Consider the following 25,643-nt stretch of genomic DNA (forward strand, 5'->3'; position numbering starts at 1 on the left):
TATTTTTAATTACATGCATGTGTGTCTATGTGTGGGTATATGCACATGTGAGCTCAGGTGCCTGCAGAGTCCAGGAGAGGGCACCAGATCCTTTGGAGCTAGAGTTCCAGGTGGTTTATCAGCCACCCCAGGTTTGGGACCTGAACCTGCATCTTTGGCAAGAACAATGTGAGGTCTTGCATCTGAACCTTCACTCCACAATCCCCCAAACATGCTATTTTTAAAAACATTTTATTTTAAGACAAGGTCTCACTAAATTGCCAAAGTTGGCCATGAACTCATTCTGATGTAGCCCATACTGGCCTCAAGCTCAGGATCTACTGCTTCAGCTTCCCATGTTCTGGGATCACAAACTGTTCCACACTTAACCAAATACTTCTTTTAAAAAGGTATGTCTTCCCTGAAGCCCCAAACCCAAACTCTTTGACAGCCTTCTGCTTCCTTGATACACTTCCTGGTGACGGTCTGAGCTCTGTGTCTGTCTCTCCCACTAGTTGGACGCAGTGTTTGTCTCTGCAGCAAATAACCAGAATAAGGATTCGCTGTGGGCAGACAACACACGGTGTCCTCTGTCTAGGGCACAGTGATAGGTGGCAAAGAGAGGAAAGACTGCCCCTGCCCATCCCATCCCCTTGCTCTCCCTCCCTGAAGCCCAACACACGCAGGCTGGCCCTGAGTTCTAGAACACTGCGTTTTTATTGATTGAAACAATCGCGGCCGCGACTAGAGGTTACATTTTGGGGTTTGTGGAAGAGAGAAAGATGAGCGACGGGGAACAGAGGCTGAGTGGAGACAGAGAGCAAGGCAAAGGGGTGAGGCAGGGTCGTGAGACCAAAGACGACCCCAAGGCATGTCACCCGTGAAGGGGGGTCTCCTGTTGTGCTTTTACCTCAGTGGCAGGACGGGCGGGGCAGACGTGGACCTGGGAATCTGAGGAAGGGCTGACTTTCTTCGCATCTGTGAGGTCCCAGGGCTGGAACAGTCCTCTCTTTCCTGTCCCTTATGGGCTGGGGATAAGGGCTTGATGAGCAGGAATGGGGTGGTGGTGCTTGGGGATGTCCTAGGGCATTCCATCTCCTGCCCAACTGGGCTCAGATGGGGGAGATGAGGTGTCTGGGTAGAGGGCAGGAAGCTGCTAGGAGGGGGAGAGCATTTCTAAGAGGGTCCCTGGGCAATGAAGGCAGGCCACACATGGAAGGGAGAGGGATGGGGATGGACAGGTACCTTCTCTCTGAACCTCAGTTTTCTCACCTGTACAATGGGCACACCAGGTGAGATGCCTCTAAGATCCCTTCCAGTGCTAAAGGTCAAGAGATCTCCAGAAAAGAGTGGTCCTTCTGCCCATACACACACAGACACACACAGATACACACACGTGCATGCACGCACATGTACACATACACACACACACACACACACACACACACACATACACACACACACAGCACTGACAGGACAGAATGCAGCCAAAATCTAAGCTCAGCCAGTACCCCATAGGAACTCTCTAGTACAGGTTCATGCTTCACACTCTTAGGCTATTCCCTGGAAACCCACCCTTCCTGCCCCATGGAGCTGTCTAAGCAGAGGAAAACCCAAGGATACTGACTGCACGTCCTCCGCAGCCTTCCTGGTCCTGGGGAGGACATCAGGAGGATGAGGACACTGGCATCTGCCAGCCTTGGCTGCCAGCCCAGCCTCCTGTGCTGACAGCAGCGGGCAGTGGGGAAACAGAGTCTCCTCTGTCTGGAGCCTGTGGGAGGAGCAGTGGCTGCAGCCAATGTTGACAGAGAATGACAGCTTCCATGTGGTACCCGTGCTGTCCACGGGCTGGGAGTGACTATGGCCTGGGAGAAGAGGCCAGAACAGACAGGGAGATGGTTTCTCCCTTCAAAAATCCTCACGACACCTGTCGCATGTGTGACAGGCCCAACAGCACTGAAGGCACCCAGAGAAGGGTCCGTTCCGCTCAGTCGCCTGTAGCTAGTCAGCCAGGTAAGAGGTTCCCAGGAGCAGAGGCCAGTGGGACGATGCCCCCAGGGCTGCAGCACTAGGCTTCCAAGGCTTGTGCCATCCCTGCCCTCTCTGTTCCAGCTTCTGCATTTGTGCCATGAAAGACCGGCTTGTCTGAGGCTCACCCTGGCTCTGCTAGTCTGAACAGGTACTCTCAGAGAACAGGAGAAAGAGAGTGAACGAGAAAGGACCGAGGGGAGGGATGTGCCAGGAGGAGCAGGCTTGGTCTTCGGGTGAATGGTGTATCCCTGCACCCCAGGAGCTTGCCTGTGGTGTGGTCCCAAGCTGAGACTTCCCATCAGTTGCTATTCAGTCCCTTATCCCTTTCTTCCCCAGATACTAATCTGCAGAAGCTGGGGTAAAAGGGCCCCAAACCCCTGAGAGATGACTCTGGGATCCTTGTTTTAAGGCCACAACTTTCCTCAGTTCCCTCAACACAGAGGGTGAGGCTGCCACTGAAGAGATAAGCTAGATCCCGTCAGCCTGGTCTCCCGGGGTGGTCACTATCCCAACACTGACCCATAGGACATACAGGAGAGCAGACTCACAGGCACCACGACGTGCACAAAGCTCCTACCCTACAGTTACACTTCGGCACTCAGCCTTATGTACGCCTGAGCACTTCCAACACACACACACCTGACACCACAAGCCCTGCACGCCACGGCTCACACAGATGTGCACACCCCAGCCTTACCCACTTGCACAAGAGGGTAGGTTTCTTAGCAGACAGGCTCTGTAATCTCAGGCCACACACCCTCAGACATGGCTGCTCTCACCATAGGGAAGATTCTGGAATATGGGAATGCATACTACGCATTCATGTGTCCCGGCTCTGAGATATAGAGCAGTCAAGACAATGGGTAGATGTGGGGGAGCAGGCTTAGGGTGGGGTGGGAACCTCAAGGAGGAAGGAGTGGAGCCGTTCTCCAGGATGGCCCTGGAGTTGAAAGGATCCTAGCTTCCCATCTCAGGTTATGCTAAGATACTTCTCAATGTTCCTAATGCCAGGCTGCATTCCGACACCATTGAATAACACCCCCACCCCCGGGGTTGAGGCCCAAGCACTTGTACTTTTAAAAGACCCTGGAGGTCAGTTCTAAAGCCAGGGCCAGGGACCACTGGTTTGTGGGATCCATTCCACCTGGTTTCCACCCTAGTCTCCCTTACACCAGCAAGAATGGAGGAGGGGCTCAGAGGGGGAGGGGCTCACAGTCTAGATAGGGGCAACAGACTCCGCACAGATGGGACAATTAAGGAGCAATACCAGGCAGATGCCATGGAAGCGTGTTCTGGAAGCCAGAGCAACTCACTTCAGACAGAGGCCTCGAAGGGGCCAGGAAGGTAGACATGCTGCTTGGGTACCAGAAGGTACAGCTGTAGCCTGGCCTGGCAACCCATCAGCCATGATGATGCTGATGACGGGGACACAGGCCAGGTGGAGTTGGGGACTGGGCAGCAAGGGTCCTGATCCTCAGTGTGCTTCCTGGTGCCACGGTGCTGCTGGGAGGCAAGGGCGTGGATTTCCAGCCTCTTCTCTGCAACTGTCCCCCCAGAATGCACAAGGAAGAGCCCTGTGCTGTGCCTCCAGGCAAGGGGCTAGCCTTCAATAGGGTCGTCTCTAAGTCCTTTGTCACCACAGGAGATGCAAGATTTAGGCTGGAGCAGGCAGTCTGAGATTGCAAATAGGGACAGCACCCACAAACACACTGCGTCATTAAGATGAAAAATGCACTGTCAGTCACCCACAGAGACTGGGCTTGAACCCAGCCTCATATTCCTGTACACGCCTGTCCAGAGATGTGCACAGTGCTACACAGACACGGATGGGCACACGCACTCTTACACACGCAGAGACACACATACAGACACACTTGGACACAGACGCACAGTCACACCACATGCACAGGTACATAGACTCATTGCAGAAAGGGCTAGGATTCCTCTCTCCCATAGAAACTGGGTAAGGGGTAAAGGGAACCAAAGAGGAAAGTTCTAGATCCTATCCCATCAATTTCAAGTTCCAAGGACAAAGTGCTCTTCCCAGCTCACAGGGAACAAGGAGACATAGCCACCTCCATCCATCACCCCCTTGCTCCACAGCTGACTGGACAGCGTTCTGTCCTCTCCGCGGCCCCCTCCTTCCAGACCTACCCCCCGGGAGACTATATACCTAAGAAACAGGGGCCCCACTCTGTTTATGAGTTCACTGTTCTCTGTGGGAACATGGAATCACAGAAGGGGACTCTGTTCCTCTCAAAGCCAAGCCCCACCCGGGAAACTGACATGGACACTTTTCGTATCACCAGCTTCCCCGGAAGTCCCAAGCTGGGACCATCTGAACTGGGGAAGGATGGGGGAGCCGTCCTCACACTGCCCACCCCTAAGTCCTGTGGTGGGGTCCCTTCCAAGTGGGCACAGTGGGGAGGGGAATATGACATCTCAGGGACAGGCAAGGGGATTTGAGTTGACTGGTGCCTCAACCATCCAGCCTGTCGCCACACTCTGGGGACAGTTGCCTGCAGCAGGTGCAGAACGAGGGACAGAGAGATCACAGAGTCCCGCCTGGCCTGCCTGTGAGCCCTGTGACCTCCAGACACACAAGCCTGATGGGTCTGCCCACACCTGGCCCCCTCTGCCAAGGCTCTGGGCTGGAGTTCGGCCTTGAATCGGGGGATGGGGCAAGGTCAGAAACAGTGTAGTGCAGCCAGGATGAGGCCAGTGTCGCACCGAGGTCCTTGGAGGTGTCGGACGTCGTTCGGCTAAGTCCCTTGTCTCCATAGTAAAGAAGGTGCTGGCAGGTTGGCTAAAAACTTGTGCTTTAATATATCTGTGTGTGTGAGCGTGAGTGTGTGAGTGTGTGCGTGTGTTGAACAACCATCAGAGCCTGGCCCGGCCACTGTCCGTGTTCTCCGCTCATCCTTGTAGCCAATGAAAGCCCCCTCCCTGGCGGGCCGGCCCCGCCCCTGGGCACCCCGGCTGGCAGGGGTCAGTCTTTGGTACGATGTGGACACTTTGGTGTGCCGGGGCGGGGTGAGGTGGGGGCCAGACAGCTCTCATCATCTCTGCAATGCCAAGAGGAAGATAGCCAGGGGTCTCCAAAGCTGCAGGCTGGGCAGGCCGGGGGCTCCGTTGCCTGGCATTACCACCACTGTGACACAAGACAGAAGAACCAGGCCAGAGCTCCGGTTAGTTCCAGCAGGGGCAGGGAGGGGCTAGACCATGAGAGGCCTCATGATTCTGCTTCTTCCCTTCATGGGGAGAAGGAAGCCTGAAGGTAGGAGGAGTTCACACAGTTCCCATAGACACATTCACGGGGTTAACTCGGCGTGCTGCTGTTCATGCCCACTAAGACACAGAGCAAAGGACTTGACCTCAGTGGGTCTCAGTTTTTTACCTACAAAATGGGTCTAATAGTATTTGATATCCCGAGGAGCTGCCAGGAGCATCAAGCGAAGCCTGCTATTGCTGCTTTCTGTCCCGCTCAGTCCACAGGAGACACCTGGGCCGTGGGTACAGACTACAGACAAGTCAGCAAGCTTAGGGGAGGCAGGGCCGGCAGCCCCTGTCAGTTCTCCCTTTTCCTCACAGCCTGACTCAGTGTGGTGCCCAAGTGGGCACTCATGAACGTTCCTGTCACCCAGGTGCCCTAAACCCCTCCCTAGCAGCCCCCGCCCCCCATCCCCAACCCACTTCAAGTCACATACCTTTATTGGGATCCATCTGCCTCCGGGGGCACTCTCCCTTCTTCAGAGTGACATCATCTATGGCAATATCCCCCAGGTAGCCCGAGCCTCGAACCCCCTCAAAAATAATCTGGGGTGGGGTCAGAGAGTGGGGGAAGGGTTGGGGAAGTTGGGCCTGGCAGCAGAGCTTCCCCACCCCTCCACCTCAGGCTACCTGGAAGTCCCCATCCCCTGTCTTAACCCCCCAGGAACCTGCACGGGACCTTCGCCAAGCCACTCACCTGGAAGGGCCCACTGGGGTTGATGGGCACATGGGCCTGCTGCCACACGTTGCCCTTGTTGCCACTGAGGGACCAGGCATGTGTATCTAGAGCTCCTTTGTTCCTGGACCGCACTAGAAGGTTGAGAGAGCCTGTGGCAAGAGAAGAGAGAGCATGGTGAGGTTGGCAATGACATCCTGGCTTCCTTGTCTCCCCTAAGCCAGCCTCTCCCTCCCTCACCAATGCCCACAGCGCTACCCTGCATAATGGAGCCTGTTCCTGTGCCCAGACCAGCCTGCAGAGTTCCTTCTTTTTCTCCTTTCTCTTCTGTGTAATCAATGAATCAGGCCTGGAGTGTTATGTACACGTGTGCGCGCGCGCACACACACACACGTGCATGCACACACAAACACACACACACGTGCATGCACACACACTGCCATCCCCATCCACGCACCCCCTTCACCTCATCCTAGACAAGATTCTCAGAGCACAAGTGCACACATAGACGGGACATGGTTACTGGGGTGAAGAAGGGGACTTACTATTTTTCACTTATTGTATAGTTTTAAAAATTATATACATAGAGAGATTTATTTTGTATGTGTTTGTGTGTGTGTGTGTGTATGCATGTGCATGTGCATGTGTGTGTATGTGCAGGCCAGAGGTCAACATTAGGCGTCTTCTTAGCAACTTTTTGTACACTGACCCTGGAGCTCACTGATTGACAGCTGGGTTGGTAGCAAGCCTCTGGGATTTGCCCGTCTTACCCCCCACTTCCCCAGTCCCATCAGGTTACAGTTCTACACTGCCGCTCAGCAGTGGGTGCTGCAGATTTGAACTCAGGTCCTCACGCTTGAGCAGCGAATACTTTACCCACTGAGCCATCTCCCCAGCTCCTTATTTGGATGTCTTACACACTGGGTAAACTTCTGAGCCACGCTCTCTCTAATGCTAATGCTAGGACAAAGTGAAAACACAGCACTGCAGCACAGACACAAACGAGGACTGCATGGCTTTGGTGAGATTCAGAGCTAGCTGGGGCGCTGACCCATCTGTTAGAGCCTTGGGGATCTGCCATCCCAGGAGTGCTGGGGGCACTCGGACAGCAGCGGTTACAGCGTCCTGAAGGCCACACAGGCACCATCAGTGCCCCCTGGACGTCTCTTTCAGCCCTTCTCGACCACTCCCATGGCACAAGAGACCTGGCTCTGCAGGAAAGGGAAATCCATCTTCAGAGGCACCTGGTGGCTGGCATTTCCTTTGCGTTGCTCACAAAGCTGAACCATCTGTGATGCCAGAGAGACCGACACCTCCCTCCCCACACTGCGGGGAGAGTCACCAAATGTTACCTGCCTTGGATGAAAGGAGTTGGCTGGGACCAAGGAGAGCTGACGAGACACAAAGTTTAGGGACAGCTGGTACCCAAAGCTGCCAGGCACAGTGAGTGTGGGGATGGGGGTGGGGGCTACATAGCAAAGCTAGACCTGGGGGACATGCTAAAGGCTCTCGAGGCTGACAAGACCTCAGCCCTTAGGCATGGGCCCCTAAGAAGATGGCTGCTTGTACCAGCAGAACAGGAAATGGCTACCCTGGCTTCAGCAAGGCCCAGAGCCAATGTTTTTCAGGATCCTTACAAACCATCAACTGCAGAACAACTTTGAGTTTAGCTTGGGCTACATAAAACCCTGTCTCAAAAACAATCTTTTCAAAATATTGATTCATTTTTATTTTGTGTGTATGAGTGTTGACCTGCATACATGCATGTGCACCGCACATGCGTCTCCCAACAGAGTAAGAACAGGGTTTCAGATGCCCCCAAACAGGGGTCTCAGACCACTCTGAGTTATCATGTGGGTGTCAGGAATTGAACCCAGGGTGCTCTTCAAGAACAGCCACTAATTTAACTGTGACACCATCTCTTTAGTGGAATCAGTGAGCTCCAGGGTCAGCGATAGACCCTTTTTCAAAAAATTAAGGTTGGCAGGGTATTCTGGCTCATGCCTTTAACCCCAGTAAACAGAAAGCAAAGAAAGGTAGATTGCTGTGAGTTTGAGGCCAGCCTGGTCTATACAGTGAGCTCAAGGCCAGCCAGGGCTACATTAAAAGACTCAACCTCAAAACAAAACAAAAAGCAAAATCAGGTGGAACTTGAGAGGGAAGCAATGCCCAAGGTCGAGCTCTGACTCCGCACACAGGTGCACACACATGTGCTTGCAAACAAACAGGCAAAACCAAAAGCAATTCGAGGAACAGGAAGGGCAGCTGTGTAGTGCAGGGTAGTGAAGGATTGCCCCGGGAGACCCGAGTGAAGGAGAAAATAACATTCCAGGCCAGGGATGGTTCTGAGCAAAGCCCTCAGAGGCAGGAATGTGCCTGGACGATTCAAGCAAGGGATGGGCGCCAGCGTCAGGCACAGCAAATAAGGCCAGAGAGGGGTTAGAGCTGTGCCAGGTGATGGGAGACCTGAAGATGGTGACAGGAAGGGTCAGAGGGTCCTGGGCAGAGGAGGAACATGATCTGGAATAGAGTCTCTCACAGTTGGAGAGTTCCGTCCGTGGGCTGGATGCGTTCAACCTCTCAAATAGCTCACTCCTGACCCACAGGTCTAACGATGAGAGTCACCCTTAGCTGGCCTCAAAGCTGCCTGGTGTTTGCTCCACTCCTGGGAAGCCTGGAGCAAGGTCTGTGGTCACGGAGCCTGTCCCCTCAGGCTTCCGTCTCTCTAATCCGCCAGGTTTATACCCTCTGTGCGCCGCCCCCTCCCGGACACCTGGATGCCTTGGACCACTCCACGCTGACAGTGACCCACCTTCTGCATCTGCCTGGGAGTGAGGTGGCTCACCACTAAGACTAGGGACGCCAGAATGAATTGACTGCTCTGAAGCTAAATGGAACCAAGGGCGAACAGCCAGGGTCAGCCATCTTCCTCACCCCAGGGGAACCTCTCACAGAGTCCAGACCCTGCCACAGTGCTGCTCTGAGGAGATGGGTAGGGGCAGGGTTCCACAAGTGCAGAATCCTCCATCTCACCCCGTCCTGGAGGGTCCATTTGGCATGACCCTCCTCCCGCTATGTGGAAACTTCTCCAGGGTGAACCTTCAAGCCACCCCTCTGCTACGCAGGGAGGAGGGGGCATGCAAGGGACCGATAAGGAAGGAGTGCCAGGATGATGGATGGCCCAGAGGGAAGCGGTGAGTGTAAAAACAGAGTATAAAACAGTCGGGAGAGAGGCTCCGTGTACAGCCTACTGCCTTCTGTAGTGGCGGCAGGACCAAGAAGAGCAGGAGGTACTTACTGCACCCTTTACAATTGTCAGTCCCTGTAAAATACATTAGCTCTTCCGTAGGTTTAAAAAATATATATTTAAGACAGGGTCTTACTATGTAGTCCTGGCTTGCTTGGCTTGGCTGGCTCTGTAGGCCAGGCCTCAAACTGACCCTTGCCTCAATCTCCCAGGGCTGGGATCAAGAGCATGCACAGCCACACCCAGCACAAACAGCTCATTAAACAGCCTTCGCGTTCTCAGCAGTCTCCAAGCCCAGCCTCCAGACAGACCCTGTTTGCCTCATCATTTGCTGTCCTTCCACTACCACAGTGGTCACTAACTCCTATCAGATGCCATTAGCAGTCGGATTTGCCTGTCCCCTTGGCTGAAGAACAGAGACTTGTCCTTCTCCCACAACAGAGGGACGGATGCTGATACCCGGCAGAAGCTATGGCAGCAGCAGCCGTGCTGGTGAGCTCAGGACTGAAAAGTGATGCTTCCCCCAGCCCTCTCTCCCCATCTGGTGGTCCTTACATCACACTTAGGAAGCAGCACTTCTCCTCAACAGCTCAGGAGGAAACACCTTTCCAATGTTGTGTTTTAAGATTTCAGGGAAATCAGACCCACGCCACTGAGCAATGTGGTCTTGAGAAAATGTTTAACCTCTCTGAATTATATGGATCCCAGTACTTGGCAAGCAGCCGATGCACAACCAAAACAGCTAACCTGTATTCTCCATCCTCAGCTCTACTTGCCCACAGTCCCCCACCCCAACTCCCAGGTTAGCCGACTTGAGAAGCTTAGGCCTCCTTGGGAAGTCCCGAACCTTCTGTGGCTCCCTCATCTTCCCCAGACAGCTCACACAGTAAATATCACGGTCTTCAACTCACCGATGTGTTTCCCGTACATGTGGTAGAAGAAAGAGACACAGTAGAACTTGGCGCTGGCGTTGTACAGGGGACTCACCAACCTTGCACGATCCCCCAGCTCCCGGGGCCTGGATGTCTCGATGAACATGTAATAGCCTGCAGTGAAAGTGGAGGGTGTACTAGCAACCTCTCCCCAGCCACCCCGCCTCTTACAGCTGATTTCCCCCCCTGCTTGGTCTTCAGAGCTACCGCAAGTTGCTGAAGTCCATCCCCACCGAGGCTCCTCACCCAATCTTGCAGGACTCTGCTCAGAGCTCAGCAGTGCCAAGCTCTGCGGACAGTTTCTTCCTTTCTGACCTTCAACCAGGCCACAGCTCTGTCTCCCTCGGAGGGTCCCCAAGGATTGTATGTGTCTCCTTCCATTCTTGGGGGTCCATAGGCCTAGACTCCCTCCAGAGACCATGCTCTATTCCATACAAGAGACCATGTCCTCACCTTCAGGGGTGCCACTGATGTCAGTAGGGGGACCGGTATTGGGAGAGCGCTTGGGGTTCTGGGTAAGAGCATTCTGCCGCGTCCAGTCAAAGTTGTCTGTCAGGTCCTGAGTGTAACCACAGATCTTCTCATCCTCAAAGTGGCAGGTGTTGTCTGCATAGGGACGGGACAAAGAGACTCAGCCATAGCCCCTATACTCCTGCCCTCCCCTTAACATCCCTAAGCCACCTTTAAATAATCTAAGTAATGGGTCCAGAGCTTCAGGGCCAGAGAGATCAGGCAGTGGGGTCCAGGACGAATTTATTCAGGAACAGGACTTTCTGCCACAGTCTTCTAGTTTAAGACTGCCTTCCAGAATAATGATTCTAGACACATACAATAAAATGCGCAGGGACTTCAAAGGAAATCAATTATATTGAAACACAGTTGTCAAAATATTCTTGTAATCCGCTATATAATAACAGGCCCTCTTTATTATATAATTAGATCACAAGATCTAGCTAGGTCTAATAACTACCGTGGTTCTGTAATACTAATGACTGAAAGTGACATTTACAGATGTCTGCAACAACTGTAAGGCGACGCGGAAACACTGGGTATCCGCGGATGATAAAGTAACAGGTACTGATTATTCTGCAGGGGTTTGTTGTCTATGCTCATCATTAAGGAGCCTGTTAAATTTCTGTCAGAAGCCGGGAAAATAAAGAAATAACGATGCTCCGCTACAGATTCAGACAACCTGTGAGTTCTGCACAGAGGTCCCTAGCAGGAGCTCGGCATCGCAGACTAGCCCCCTGCTCCCTGTCTTCCCCAAGTTGCTTTTTGTTTAGGGGTTTTTATTGCAGGAACAGATGAAATTAGGACAGCCCGACTTTTCCATCCCTTTGGCAGTCAGTGCCCTTCACCAATGTGCAGTCTTTGAGCCCAGAGTAAACTCTGATTGAGAAGCATCTCCAGCCCCATCCTCTGCTGCTGGCTCTTCTCCATGGAAACACTGGAAGCAGCTATTTTTCTCTCTGAGTAGCCTCTCCAGGTCCCCATATCCCAACAGGAGAGCCTCTATGTCCCTAACAGGGGAAGTTAAGGACTGGGGTCTTACCTGACAGGTTGGGCGAGTTGACGGCTGAAAAAGCAAGCAAGGAAACCAAGTCAGAACTGAGGTGCATGGCTGTGCAAAGTGTGCCCAGGCTGGGGAGTCAAGGGGAAGGGTCTTCAGAGCCAGGACCGGGGACCAGTAGGCCTGGTCTGTAATGACATGGTAAGCCTGCACAATGGGGTGACCCAAGTTCATGGGTGATCTAGGAGGGGTATATTTAACAAGCCCACCCCTCCTGCTACCGCCAGAGCTGCCGCCGCCACCATCACCTACGCTCTGTGTAGTGGATGATTCGGGAAGCCATGTCACCAGCCCCGAAGGTGGTGTAGGGTGTGAGGCGGATCTCATAGCTGTGGGGCACACGAAGATCAGTCAGGATGTACTCCAGCAGCTGCCCCTTCTCCACGCGCCGCACAGGGATGGCCTTGACCATGGCATTGTGCTGGTTCAACTGTGGATACAGGAGAGTTCCTAGATGCCCAGCAGGCCATAGTCTCCCCTGGAGGGACAACCCAGACCCTGGAATGCTTCAGGGGAGCAGAAAGAGGAAAAGTCTGGGACATCGGTCCTCGGCTTCCCCATCTTTGAGATGGGGCAATTTGCTGTTCCAGGCCCCCTCCCAGGGCTGTCACCATGTTAACAAAGATTATAATCCTTATATAATATATAATAGCAACAGGTAAGGGACAATTAGTGTGTCCTGGGCACTATAAAGTGCTTAGGCATCATTGGCCATCTAATACTCAAAACAACAATGCTCTGAGATGAAATAGTCACACTACCCCCACTTCACAGATAAGCAAATGAAGGTCAAAAGAGCTGTAATCTTACTAAACTCTTTTCACGCTCTGCTCCTGTCCCCAGGCCCTGTCCCCAAGAGTACACAGTCTTCCCCTCCCACTACTGCCGCTTGGGCAGGGCAGGACCACATAGACTGGACCAGGCAGGCGTGAGAGCAGCCAGGCATACGGGGCGCTGTCCCCCCAGAGCTCCTGCTCTCAGCCCTGGGTACCAGAGGAGATGCTCACTCTAGGAGCCATAGTGACCTTGTCCTGCACCCAGCCTTCTTGTGTGTGGCTCTCAGCTGTGCCCAGGGACAGTACGGAGGACACAGTGTGCTCAGAGGCTCCCAGCTCTGGCTGCTACATCCACACTCTTCCTCCGCTTCAGAGAAGTTGCCTAGACAGGAGGGCTGTGTCCAGGAACCCCTCCCATCTCTGTTTCCAGGATCCGCCATGATAACCGCACCCCACTGGCCATGCCTCACGCCCCTGGCGCACCTGGCGGATGCTGAGTCTGTAGTTGAGCACCGGGTCCACAGCGTCTGGCTCCCTCTGTGTCCACTGTAGCACGTAGGAGTAGTTCTTGGACAGCTTGTGGCTGCGGGTGGGGTTGGGGGTGTCGAAGTAAAACTCCGGGCTGTAGGCTTTGGCTGAGAGGGCAGGGAGGGGGCACGGGGCCGTGGAGGATGGAGGTGGGAGAGAGATGGGAAGAGGAGCCGTGGGAAGGGGGTGGTCAGAGGTGGGGGCGACAAAGAGAAAGGGGTGTCGTGAGGAGAGTTGGCGTTGGGAGGAGAGGGGATGGGGAGGATGCAGGTGAGGTGGGAACGGAAGGGTGATTGTAAATTCCAAGAGGGGTTGTTGGTTGTTGGTGAGAATAGCAAGGAAGGGCCAAGGAAGAAACAGAAAGATTGGTAAAGACGAGGGTCAGGCATATAGCAAGGGAAGAAAGAAGAAATGGTGGGTGGAGGTCAAAAGGTCGGGAGACAGGGAAAATGGGGGAACAGGGAAAGGGAAGGAGGTGGGAAATGTCACAGGGGCCTCTGGCTGGCAAAGCTGAGTGTGTGGGGAGGGGCCTGGGAGGCGGCCAGTGACCTGCATCTCTAGCCCTGCTATGGAGAGGATTAAGTGGTTCAAGAATTAAAGGGGCCACCCGGTGCCTTGGAGGGGCTATTGAGAAATCTGGGGGTGCCAACCAATAGGGAAACAGGTCTCCCAGGCTCACTGCCACCAGATCTGGCAGGAAAGTGGCTCTCAAAATGGAGAGGAGAATGAGAGGCCACTGGTCACCCTGGCAGCCTGTCTATTACCCTAGGCTCTCTCAGCAATCCCCACCATACTGTCCCCCCATCCTGGCCCATCAGCAGCCCTGTGGGCTCATGGGGGAGAGGCCTAATGCAAAGGAGAGGCTGAGAAGGATGTCTGAGCACCCACAGCCTGTACCTCTAGGGTGGCAACTGGGGGGAGGGAGGGGAAGGAGGACTGGGGAGATTGTGTTGGGCCAGCCAAACCTCACCCGACATTCCCCAGCTTTTTAGGGGCATCTTCTACCCTTCAAGCTACAAGCGGGATAACCAATGGTTTCCCCCATCCGCAGCCTCTGAGGTGAAGCAAGGACCATGGGGCCAAGAACCTTAGAGGAAGAGAGGCTGAGATGGGACCGGGCCCGAGTCTTGAGTGTGAGCGGGGTCGGAGGGACAGAAGCACTGGGATGGATGAGGCTGAAGGGGTCTAAATCTACCATGGTCGTTTGCAGAGACTGGCTTGAAAGGGACGTGGCTGTAGGAAGCCAAAGAAAGGGACCGAACCCTCACCAGCTGGGAACCTCCGGGAGAAAGACAGGGGTGGAGGGGCATGATCTTGAGGGGGCGGGCCTTCGAGAAGAGGTCAAGGATTGGATCTGGGCTCCGCGGGGCGGGGTCTACACCTGGTATGGGCAGGTCTTGGAAGATGAATGCCTAAGAAGGCAGAAGCTGGACTGAAAGGGAAGCCCAGCTAGGAGTGGCAGGGCCACAGCGGGTGGAGCCTGGCTCCAGGTGGGAGTGGGCGGGAAGGCGGGGGTGGGGCCAACCGGACGCTCACCGGAGACCTGGAAGAGGCAGGTGGCTGAGCCCACGTCGTTGGAGACGCTGCACTCGTAGCTGCCGCTACTGTCACGGGTCAGGGCGTCCAGGCGTAGCTCGGCGTGATCAGTGGCCTCGGTAGCGGCGGGGACAACAGGTGGAGGGGGCAGCAGCTGTCCTTTGAAGCGCCACACGGCCGAGGCGATGCGTTGGGGGCTGCCACGCAGGAGCGTGCAGCGCAGGAGCACCGGCCGGCCCAAGGCCTGGCGCACGTCCTGGGAACTGGGCTCCACCTCTGGTGGGACTGGGAACCAGGGCTGCGGTCAGTAGGACCGTGGAGGAGGTGGCTTATTTGTTCCCCAGTCCCGTGACCCTGGCCTAGGAGGATCTCGGGGCCGATACAACAGCCAAGCTCAGACTGCCGGCGGTTCCCTCCACCCATGCTTCCCAGACTGGGCCTCTGGTTGTGCTCACTTCATGCCCTCGACCAACACGTAACGAAAGACCGCACAGCCACGAAACTTAGAGCACTATCGCTAGACCTAGTTCAAATTCAAGGCTTGCTGTACAAACTGAGGCAAATTATAGCTTTTCTGTGCCTCGGTAGAGGAATCGTCAGAGTTTTCAGGTGTGAAGCAGTAAGTGGAGGGGTGGGGGTGGCCTAGGCTGGGTGTCTGGGGAGGGGACTCACAGTGCACTGTCAGCTGCACCTGAGCCTCCCGGGATCGTACGTTGAAGCCATTGTAGCGAGCTGTCTGGCAGCGGTAGGTGCCGCTCATGTCACGGCTCACGCGCTCCAGTCGCAGCTTCCCATCCGGAGTCTCTTCCAGGGCCAGCCCTGAGGGCAGCAGGACGACCTCTTTGTCCACGCGAGACCACAGCACTGGCGGCCTGGGCTTGCCCCGCACTTCACACTGGAGCTCGGCAGGAGAACCCTCGCGCACGGTCACCACCGAGCGGCCCTTGGGCACACTGATGGTGGGCGGCACTGGAGGAGGGTGAGAGGGGGTGGACGTAGTTAGGGATCCCTGGTCCCTAATGTGGGGCCCTGCTTTTCCCCCTTATCCAGCCCGTGGGTGCCACGGTCCCTAAGAATGCTCGGATCACAGCTCAGTGACTGGCCTTCCCCAGTCCTCTCCACCTCAGGCATCTCTACCTCAGGCTCTCCCAGCTCAGAAAGAGCCCTGAAGTCAGCCTAAGCAAGTCTACTTCCCTAACAGTCACACAGGGGTGTCCTATTTTTCTTTTTCTTCTTGCACGTGTTGGAGGGTGAGAAAGGATCTCCTTTAGTCCACCCAAGCTGGCCTTGAACTTGTTATGTAGCTGAAGTAAGCTTTGAACTCACCCTCCTGTTTCAGACTCTCAAGCACCTTTAACATCTTCCTTCCCAGCATTACTCCTGGCCCTTGAGCATTTCTTAGAGATTTATGTTTGTGTGTATTTATGTGTGTAAGCATGTGTATGAACACATGCACACATTGCCTAGGGAGGCCAGAAGAGGGCACTGGATCCCCGGGAACAGGAGTTACAGAGGGTTGTGAGCCACCCTAGATTTCCAAAGCATGCACAGGCTGGGAGCCAAATTCTCGTCCTCTGCAAGTGCCCTCAACCACTGAACCATCCCTCCAGCTTTTCTTGCCTACCGTATTAGCACACCACCTTAACTCTACCCTCGACTTCCAACATCCTGTAGCCCTCCTTCCAAAGTAATAAGCACACTTGGTTTCAGAAGGGCGCGCAGGCCGGAGCCTTCTACATGCTAAGCCAGTGGCACCGCAGCTGAGCCACAGCCGAGCGCTGAAATCACTATTGGAGTTCTGTCGTTCACAGTCAAACCCACTCCACCCCAACACACTGCCAAACGGAGGGCTCTGAGAAGACCTCCCTGGGTCTTAACCCACATCAAACGGTTTATCATTAAATGTCAAGTATTGAACATTAAATATAATTAACTATAAAGCAATTATTCGTAAATGACTATACAAACCAGGCGAAGGGCCAGTTGTCTGGTTTATATAAGTTGTGCCCTGCCAACATCTGTACATCTATTGGCTTCCATTTCACAGCTTTCTCTTGGTATTTTGGAGCCAGTTTGTTCATTTCCCATCCCCCTCTAGGTTTAAATTGTTCCCAGAGGCATTTACAAGGCTTCTGTGCTCCAGGCATTGGACCCGTGAGCCCAAAACAGAACCAGCCCTAGGCTGCTTCCCTAGGTCAGACACTTCTGAGCTCCCCCAGGATAGAGTTCCTGCTCTCAGTGGGCGCTGAGGTTAAAGCTCTATACTCAGGCGACTCTGGCCTCTCATGACCTCCAGCCTCAGCTCCCATCTGTGCCCCAGTGTCCCAGCTGTGTAACTCACTTTATGAGGAATCTGCTCACCTACCCGAGACACAGCTTCTCCTACACTGGGCAGCCCCCCCCCCAATGTTCTTTTCTTTCTTTCTTTCCTTTTTTTTGTTGTGGTTGTACCCCTTCTGGGTTTATGTCTTCACCTAGCGCTCTGCTAGTCCAAGAATCACGTGGAACACACCTCCTGCAGAAAGCCTTCTCTGGCTTCCTAGGCAGCCTGGCCTTCCTTTGCTTGTGTCCCCTTTACAGACCCCTCCTTGGCCTCCTAAGCAAGAATTCCAGCATTTTCCCTGCCCTCTCCCTTCTCCTAATGGCTCTAGCTCCCCTGCCCAGACAGCGAGTTCTGAGGAAGGGTCTGGTGGGTTCTTAGTTTGCCACAGCTTTGCACAAAAGACTCTGCAAAATCAATCTGTGGTCTTTGTAGAGTTCCCATCTACTCTGAGGTCCTGCTCGGGCCCATCTCCTTCTAGAAGCCTCCTCTGTGCTCTCCAGTCTCATTGGGTTTCATGTGTGCAGATGTCAGGGCGAGAGGGTCCGCTGAGGGTCTAATTGCCCACCAAGAGAAATTGAGGCCAGAGCTTAAGTGTCAAAGAAAGAAATACTCATAACGATCAGAGTTGGCAGTGTACTGGCTAGTCACGTGACTCACCAGCCACGCTCAGCTGGCTTCTCAGTAGAAGGTCCTAGGGCCCTCTCCCAACAACCATCCTCTGGCCTCTTGCCATCTTCCTGCATGCCAAGCACAGACTCCAAAGGCCCCTGGCCGGGCTCCCCTCCCCGCAGCTCCACTGCTTGCTAAGTGTCTCAAACTCAAGTTTCTAAGGCTTGCTTCTTCCTCAGTAAAATGGGAAGATAAATTGCTACCCGTGACCAGCTGGCAAGGTAACTCCATGGTAAAGGCACTTGCTGCCAAACCTGACCACCTGGGTTTGATACCTGGCACCTACAAGGTAGAAGGAGAGAACCCAGCTCCAGCAAGTTGTGCTCTGGCCTCCACACGTGCCCCATGGTACGTGTCTACACGTGCACATCCCCACAGAATAAAGGAGTAAAACAGTGGCGGGGGGGGGGGAACCCTGTCACTATAAAATAAGTCACAGAGGTGAAGGAAGAACTCACAGGCTTATAAGAATCCACTCAATTTCCTATTATCAACTCACCATATTATAATAATTATCGTAAGAATAAAGACCTGACTCTTCACCATGGCCTGTCACAGGATGCATTCTGCCCCCTCAAAATCCATATGTGGTCATGCCAGTGTATGAAAAAATGTGGCTATATCGTAGGCAGGCCTTTCAAGGCTGAAGCCAATGGGATCCCCCTTAATCCAGTCTAGGACACAGACACGAACAGGGAGAAGATGCCACCAGTCAGCCAGGGAGCCCAACTCTACTGACACCTTGACCTCAGACCTCCAGTCTCCATGGCTGAGAAGTCTTCAGGGTGGCCTCTCTGAGCTTGTACCATTCCACTCTCCTGGTCACCGTCCCTCTCCCTCCACTGCAGTGATTCTGCATACGCTGATTCTGTGACCTCCCTGGCTCTCTTTTCCTTAGCACAATCTTTCTCCTCCCTCTGATCTCATTCAAATTACAGTTTGCAGTGATACATTTATTCATGAACTGTCTGAAATAGGTTCATCTTCCTACCGAGTTCAAGAAATACAGCATCTCCTCTTCCCATCACTCTACCTCAAGACCTGCCACGGGGCCTGGCTATCACAGAGCCCCAACGTGTGTGTTGGCATGAACAAATGGTATCCTCCTGCTAGACACCCATTTGCAAATTGCTATGTCCCTCCCACCCCCGCTCCCCACCACACACACTACTTTGGGCCTCTAGGGCTTCCCCACGGTTCCCGGTGCCCCCACCTGTCTCAGAGGAGATGTTGACCTCAATGCTGAGGTCGGGAACCGGTGATCCCGGGAAGGACGCCATGCACAAGTAAGTGCCGTAGTCACTAAAGTGCAGGTCAATGAGCTCCAGGCTGCTGGTGATCGCTGGCAGCTCAGGGTCATTTCGGGTCACCAGCAGTCGCTTGGACATGCGTGCCGGCTTGCCATTTTTGAACCACTGGTAGGTGACCTTCTCCTGGGGCACCGCATCCACGTGGCACGATAGCTTCAGGTCCTGGCCGAGTTGAATGTTCTCGCTCTCTTTGATCACATCAGGGGTGATCTGGAATGTGGCATTCTTCAAGGCTGCAAGGAGATGGGGAGAGAAGGGCTGGGGCTGACCCAAGGATGGGTATCCACGTCCCGCCGCAGCTTCTCCTCTCAAGTTGGCTGCACCCTACCCCTGCACGTGCGCATGTGCGCACCCGCGTGCGTACCCAAACCCCCAATCTGGAAATGGCTCCAATGGCTCAGAGGTGTTTTAATAGCTTTAAAAGAGCTCAGTGCAGAAACGTGGGGTTGGTGCTGACTCCAGGCAGTATTAATGAGCACACTCCACACATGGATCAGCGCTTACAACCTGTCCCACTGTCTCCGGAGAGAACCGGGGCTCAGCCAGTCTAACTTGTGCCCTCAAATCCTTCTTGTCCACACACTGCTTTGTTTTCATTTGTGTTTGAAACCTTGTGTATTCAAAGTTCCGATACAGAAGGAAACACGAGACTCTATAATTGTTCTATCTAGCGTGAATCCAAAGGAAATTGAAGAGCAATTAATTGCACCTCCCCACCCGTTTTGTACGGTCTAATTTTTTTTACAACAAGGCTGTGTGATTTTTTTAATGATATAAAGCCGATATGATGCTCTTGCATGCGATTGCATGACATCACTTGGTTTAGAAAACTGAGGTCTGGATGTTTTTTAGAATGTGGGTCTTGTTTGAAGTCAAGGCGAGGCGCTAACTTGATAGAACACTGGTGGGTACGGTCGGTGGCTTGGAGATGAGGACTGGGATGGATAACACAGGCTGCAGAGCCACCCTGAGAGGTGACCACAACTGTGGATGTCCAGAAAGATCTCACCACCCCAGGTTTTCAAGATCAAGTGGGTCAGGTGGAGACAGCTCATCTTTGATGGGGAAGAGAAAGCTATGGTCAGAGAGCTCCGATCTTGCTAATTTATTTCTCAATCCAAGTCAAATTGAAGAGAGTTGGCTTCTTGCTGAGAGGAGACCGGAAAGAGATGAACACAGAAGCCAGTCCTGAGGCTCCGTTATGTTTGTTGGCACCTGCACTTGACTTTCAAGCCTAAAGGCCTGGAACAAGCCTGGCTCTTATTTCCCCCACTTGTTTGTTGTTTCAAAAATTACTTTAAATGTGTGTTAGCGTTTGCCTACACGTATGTGTGTGCACCATGTATGTGTACAGTGCCCATGGAGGCCAGTAAAGGGTCTTCTCCCTTGAAATTGTAATTACAGGTGGGTGTAAGCCACAGTGTGTGTGCTTGGAACTGAATTCAGGTCCTCTGCAGGAGCAGCAAGTGCTCTCAACTGCTGAGCCATCGTTCCAGTCCATGTTTTTGATTTTTGACACTGGGTCTCAGGCATCCCAGGCTAGCTTTAGACTTCCCATGTAGCCTAGGATGACCTTGACTCTTGGTCTTTCTGCTTCCACCTCTCAAGGGCTGAGACGACATGCCTGCACCACCATGATCTGAAAGTTTGGGTCTTTTTTTTTTTAAATCACCTAACACTGCATAAGCAAAGAAGAGGAAGAGGAAGAAAAAGAGGAGAAGGAGGAGGATGGGAAGAAGAAGAAGAAGAAGGAGGAGGAGGAGGAGGAGAAGAAGAAGAAGAAGAAGAAGAAGAAGAAGAAGAAGAAGAAGAAGAAGAAACAGCAGCAGCAGAGGAGGAGAAGAATATTTACACATATACACAACACCTTTAGACCCAGCACTTGGCAGGCAGAAGCAGATGGATCTCTGTGAGTTGGAGGAAAAGTCTATATAGTGAACCTCAGGCCAACCAGAGCTACATAATGAGACAGTGTCTGAAAAAAAAATTAATGCATATATGCTCCATAGAACTGTGTGTTATTATCACTTAAATTTGGCCAATCCGCAGTTAGAAAGAAAGCCAGGGGATTTCTCTTGGAGCCTACAGTATCCACATTTAGTTTTTTGCAGCCCCCATTTACCAGTTTAAAAGAAACGCCTTCAGTTATCAGTCTTTGTAAATTACAAATTGCAGTTTTCTGCCCCTGGTGGTAGACTGCTGAATTGCAGGGAAAGCAGACTGCCCAAACTGTGGCACCCTGCCACACCCTGGAACCCTGCCACACCCTGGAACCCGGCCACACCCCATACTCTATGGCAAACAGATGGCTCCCTCATCCAGTTCACCTGCAGTCCCTGGAGGACAGAGACCCTGTCCACCGCACAACTTCCCACCAGCCCCTCGAGGTCACGTACATCGCACCAGCAGGTTGACGGTCTTCTTGGCTGGGTTGCCTACATTGTTGGTGGCTGTGCAGTTGTAGTAGCCAGAGTCCCGGGCCTGCACTGAAGGGATGCTGAGGGTGCCACCCTGAGCCAGAGCACCCAGGGGCAGTGGGCCAGGTCCGTGGGACCAGTGCAGCTGGGGGAGGGGATCGCCGCCTGTCAGTAGACACTGCACTGTCACATTGTCCCCAGGGTTCACCACCAGAGTCTCGTTCACAGACAGCTTCAAGGCTGGCGGTGCTAAGGGGGACAAGGAGGTTGGGTCTCAGGAGACTTCCAGGGCTAAATGAGAGGGAGATGCGGGGATAGAGAACCCTGGGGGGTGGGGGTCAGGGATGCTCAACCCAGGAATGGATGCTGGAGAGGAAGTTCTGGGCATTAGGGTGGGAAGTGGGTCTGGGTGGGTGAGAGGGGAGGTGCCTGTACCTGTGGTGTTGGTGAGCTGGAAGGTGATGGCCTTGTCTGGGATGCCACACACATTGCGCACGGACACCTGGCAGGTGTAGCTGGCGTAATCCTGGGGCCGCAGGTTCTTCAGCTTCAAGACCTTTGTCTCTCCCTGGATGGCAGTGGATCGATGGGGTGAGGACCTGCTTGGGTCTCTTGGGGTACCCCACACTGATTCATCTACATCCACAACACAGTCAGCAGGCAATTCCTATCCTAGCTCTCCTCTCCTCAAGCCCTACCCATACCATCTTCCCTGGAAGCCTCCACGCCCCTGCCAGGGCTTCCATGGTTTCTCTGGGGCAGAGGCAGTCCTGGGGCACACTGCCCTGGATTAGGCCTCCGTGTCCATATTCTGGACACAATATGGGACTGGCTCGCAGGCCACACAAGGGGCTGGCAGTCCCTTCTGGAAGCCCTCCCTGGCAGAATGGCTTTGTCCCCTTCCCCTGGAACTGCATGCAGGGAAGTATGGACTGAGAGAGGCCTTTCTACCCCAACCCCATTTGCATTGCTCATGGGTCCCCATCTCAGCCACCGTAGCAGGCACAGATGGTTCACTTGTTCTTTAGATGGTTATTCCTATCTGGCCATGCTCTGGGGAACATGCTGTTTTTGGGACTCCCCTGTCTGAGGCTCACTCCGACCTCTGACCTCTCTGCTCTCTCACTTTTCACCCCAGGCTGTGTGCTAGACCAGGTGCCTCCCACCAAGGCACTGAATTGTTAAGATCAGGTCAGTCTCCAGGAGTCCGGGCTGCCAGGCTTCAGCCCCTTACAGGGTATCCTTGTGGGGTGCAAGAGTGTGGGGTGCCAGCTGCCCATCCTGACCTGGGTGTAGAGAGGCTCGTAGATGTCAACCCCATTGTCCTGGCTGTGGGACAGGGTGTCGGAGCCCCTCTTCCAGATAAAGCGGGCGGGTGGGTTGGAGCTGACAGTGCAGCGTAGGAACACCGTCTTCTCCTGGTAGAAGTTGCCTCTGACGTCGCTCACTGTCTGGTGCACCGTCAGCACGGGCTCATCCAAGTCTACAAGGAAACCAGCGCTACGTCAAGATGAGGTGACCCCAGAGCTGGGAGCTCAGGCTCCTGGAAGCCCTTGGGAAGAGCAGAGCCACTCTCAGAAGACACAGGATGTTGATGCCTGCCTTCAGTTCCGCAAACTGGACCAATCTGTTAGAGGTGGGCCGGGGGGCGGGGGACTGGATCTAGTGGCTTCCAGCCGCTCCCTTTCAGCTGTTCTTCCCCAGGGACCTGTACGGGACCTAGTACTGTACCTTTCATAGGATAGAACAGGCAGCCATTGACTGGAAACAAGCTGAAAGCTGAGTTCAATCTCTCACTGACTAATTTTATAGTGTGACCTCCCTTAAGCTCCTTTTCTTTCTGGATCTCTGTGTTGTTTTGTTTTTCAAGACAGGGCTTCTCTGTGTAGCCCCGGCTGTCTTGAAACTCAATTTGTAGACCAGGCTGGCCTTGAACTCACAGAGATCCACCTGCCTCTGCCTCCCAAGTGCTGGGATTAAAGGTGTGCGCCACCACCGCCCAGCCACCAGCAGTTTTAAAAAGATTCCCGAGGCTAGGAGAGCTGGCTCAGTGGGTAAAAGTACCTCCCACAGCCTGATGATGGAAGTTCGATCCCCCGGACCCAGGAGGTAGTGGAAAACAAACTCCTGCAAGCTGTCCTGTGACCCCGCCCCCACAACACAGATTAGCTATGACCTTAAACTTTTATCAGAGAGTCTAGTGCACACAGCCAGGGCTGTGACCTGGATGGGGGTGGGGGAGAGTCCTCAGTTGCATAGGGTGGTGGAGAGGGAAACCCCAGACCTGCCCTTGTGTTCTCCAATCATACCCTGTATGATTTGCTGGTCCCTCGCCTTTCCCTGTCCACTTGAAAGGATTGGATCAAGTCCATGGGAGGAGGGTGACATGGGAATGAGAAAGGATTAGGGAGATCAACTGCCCATTCCCAAAGAGAGGACTCTTGCCTCCTCCACCATGATGTCACTTCTCCATCCTACCCCTTCCCCACCCCTGAGGATTCAGGAGCTGTCCCCTGTAGGGGCACGGACTGTCAGGTCCAGGGTCTCACAGGGTCTTGACTCACACTGCACGTCCACACGGATGGACTTGATGGCCGGCACGCCCACTCCGTTCTCCGCCTTGCAGTAGTAGCGGCCGCCCTGTGTGCGGGCGATGCGCTCGATCCTCAGCGTCTCATTGAACACCGACGTCTCCTGGAACTTGTCGGATGCACTGCCAGCCGTCTTGGTCCACCGCACCTGGGCGGGTGGTCACCGCACTGAGGTTAGGGTAGCGGGCTAAGGGCCTTGCACAAGAGTCCCCTGCCTCCCCCCATGCTCTTGAGGGCGCAGAAGAGGAAGGATGCAGGCCCGACCCAAACAGGTGGCAGGAGGGCAAAGATGACCGACCCCCTCAGGACACCACAGGGAGAAGAATCACAGGGCAGAGGTCAAAGTCAGAACGAGGAAGCTCTAAGTTGGGAGCCTGACCAAGTTGCCTAGAGTTAACGGAGGATTGGTTGGGTAAGTATATACTCAGCACTGGGAAGACTGTTAACCCACCCCTTAGCTTAGTGAGCTCATAGGTTACTCAACCCTTGGTCTCCACTGGAAGCCAGTCTCCAAAGGTGGGCTTCATGCTCTTCTGTATGCCCAGCCCACTGTTCTAGGGAGGCTCTGGTCTGTGTGGCTGACAGACTTCAGCAGGAGAGAGACTGGGATAGCGTATGAAACTATTTCCACCATGGCCTTGATCTGTTGTTCCTCTGCCAGCTCCTCTGCCCTAAGTAGCCCGATGGAGAGGAGCCTAGGAGGAGCCATGAGCTACCCTCTTCCCTTTGCGGAGAGTTCTCCAGCCTTAGTCACGCTCAGATGACTAACACCCATCCGCAGCCCTGAGAGAGACCCTGCGTCAGAATCAACTGCTGCTGGATTCCTGCCACTGGCGCTGGGAGCCAGGAAGCGTTCCAGGACCCAAGTCCCTGCATTTTGAAGTATTTGCCAGTCAACAATAACTAATATAGCATAATGCCTACTTTGCAAGTTATGAGGCTTAGGAAGTGAAGCACTTAGATGTGGTGCCGCGAATACATTAGTCACTCGCCGGTTTCTGTTATTAGCAGTGCTCTCGGTTAATTCCTGATGTTCTACAGCTTTACCTTCATTTGTCTATGTGGATTTTAACTCAAAACTCAGATTTTGGTTTGGGTAGGTTTTTGTCTTGTTTATTTCTGTGTACAATGTTCACGCCTCCCTTGGGGGTCAGAAGAGGGTGTTGGGCCCACTGGAACTCGAATTATAAGTAATTCTTCTTCTTCTTCTTCTTCTTCTTCTTCTTCTTCTTCTTCTTCTTCTTCTTCTTCTTCTTCTTCTTCTTCTTCTTCTTCTCCTTCTCCTTCCTCTTCCTCTTCTTCTTCTTCTTCTTCTTCTTCTTCTTGTCTTATCTCAGGTTAGGTTCAAATGCTATAAATGATTCTTCCTCTTCCTCTTCCTCTTCCTCTTCCTCTTCCTCTTCCTCTTCCTCTTCCTCTTCTTCTTCTTCTTCTTCTTCTTCTTCTTCTTCTTCTTCTTCTTCTTCTTGTCTTATCTCAGGTTAGGTTCAAATGCTATGTAACCGAAAGATAACTTTGGACACCTGATTCCTCTGTCTCCACCTCCACAGTGGCTGGTGGCTGGTGGCTGGTATTACATTAGCGTAGCGCTATGTCTGTTAATGCAGTGCAGTGCTGGGGTCAGGCCCAGGGCTTCACGTGTGCTAGGCACGCTATTATTAATTGAGCTACATCCTCAAACCTCCCTTTCACAATTTTTTTCTTTCATGATTTCTATTGCTTTTCCAGACTTGTGATTAACGTCCTAAGATCTAGCACCCAATTTACTAAAGTTCTCTTTAGCTATCT

The 25,643-nt window shown here is 53.4% G+C and overlaps 1 protein-coding gene across 4 annotated transcripts in view; it reads right to left on the reverse strand.

The window, feature by feature from the left end:
• Window positions 1-679: 679 nt before the first annotated feature.
• Mdga1 (MAM domain containing glycosylphosphatidylinositol anchor 1) overlaps window positions 680-25,643 on the reverse strand; it is a 56,508-nt gene continuing 31,544 nt past the window's right edge. The window contains exons 3-17 of one of the 4 annotated variants that reach the window (XM_075979754.1): window positions 23,829-24,003; window positions 22,551-22,747; window positions 21,700-21,832; window positions 21,244-21,513; window positions 18,751-19,080; window positions 15,218-15,514; window positions 14,546-14,830; window positions 12,965-13,116; window positions 11,958-12,135; window positions 11,688-11,711; window positions 10,589-10,741; window positions 10,115-10,249; window positions 5,978-6,108; window positions 5,718-5,826; window positions 680-5,161 (exon numbers count right to left, since the gene is read on the reverse strand). In XM_075979754.1, coding sequence (XP_075835869.1) covers window positions 5,070-5,161; window positions 5,718-5,826; window positions 5,978-6,108; window positions 10,115-10,249; window positions 10,589-10,741; window positions 11,688-11,711; window positions 11,958-12,135; window positions 12,965-13,116; window positions 14,546-14,830; window positions 15,218-15,514; window positions 18,751-19,080; window positions 21,244-21,513; window positions 21,700-21,832; window positions 22,551-22,747; window positions 23,829-24,003 — 2,661 coding nt within the window. In that variant the 3' untranslated portion in view covers window positions 680-5,069. Of the gene's footprint in view, window positions 5,162-5,717; window positions 5,827-5,977; window positions 6,109-7,211; window positions 7,313-10,114; window positions 10,250-10,588; window positions 10,766-11,687; window positions 11,712-11,957; window positions 12,136-12,964; window positions 13,117-14,545; window positions 14,831-15,217; window positions 15,515-18,750; window positions 19,081-21,243; window positions 21,514-21,699; window positions 21,833-22,550; window positions 22,748-23,828; window positions 24,004-25,643 lie in introns of those variants that run through there. The other 3 variants (XM_075979755.1, XM_075979753.1, XM_075979756.1) reach the window with 3 other exon arrangements.

The sequence above is a fragment of the Microtus pennsylvanicus genome, chromosome 7 (genome assembly GCF_037038515.1).
Source record: "Microtus pennsylvanicus isolate mMicPen1 chromosome 7, mMicPen1.hap1, whole genome shotgun sequence".
In the NCBI taxonomy this organism is placed as follows: domain Eukaryota; kingdom Metazoa; phylum Chordata; class Mammalia; order Rodentia; family Cricetidae; genus Microtus; species Microtus pennsylvanicus.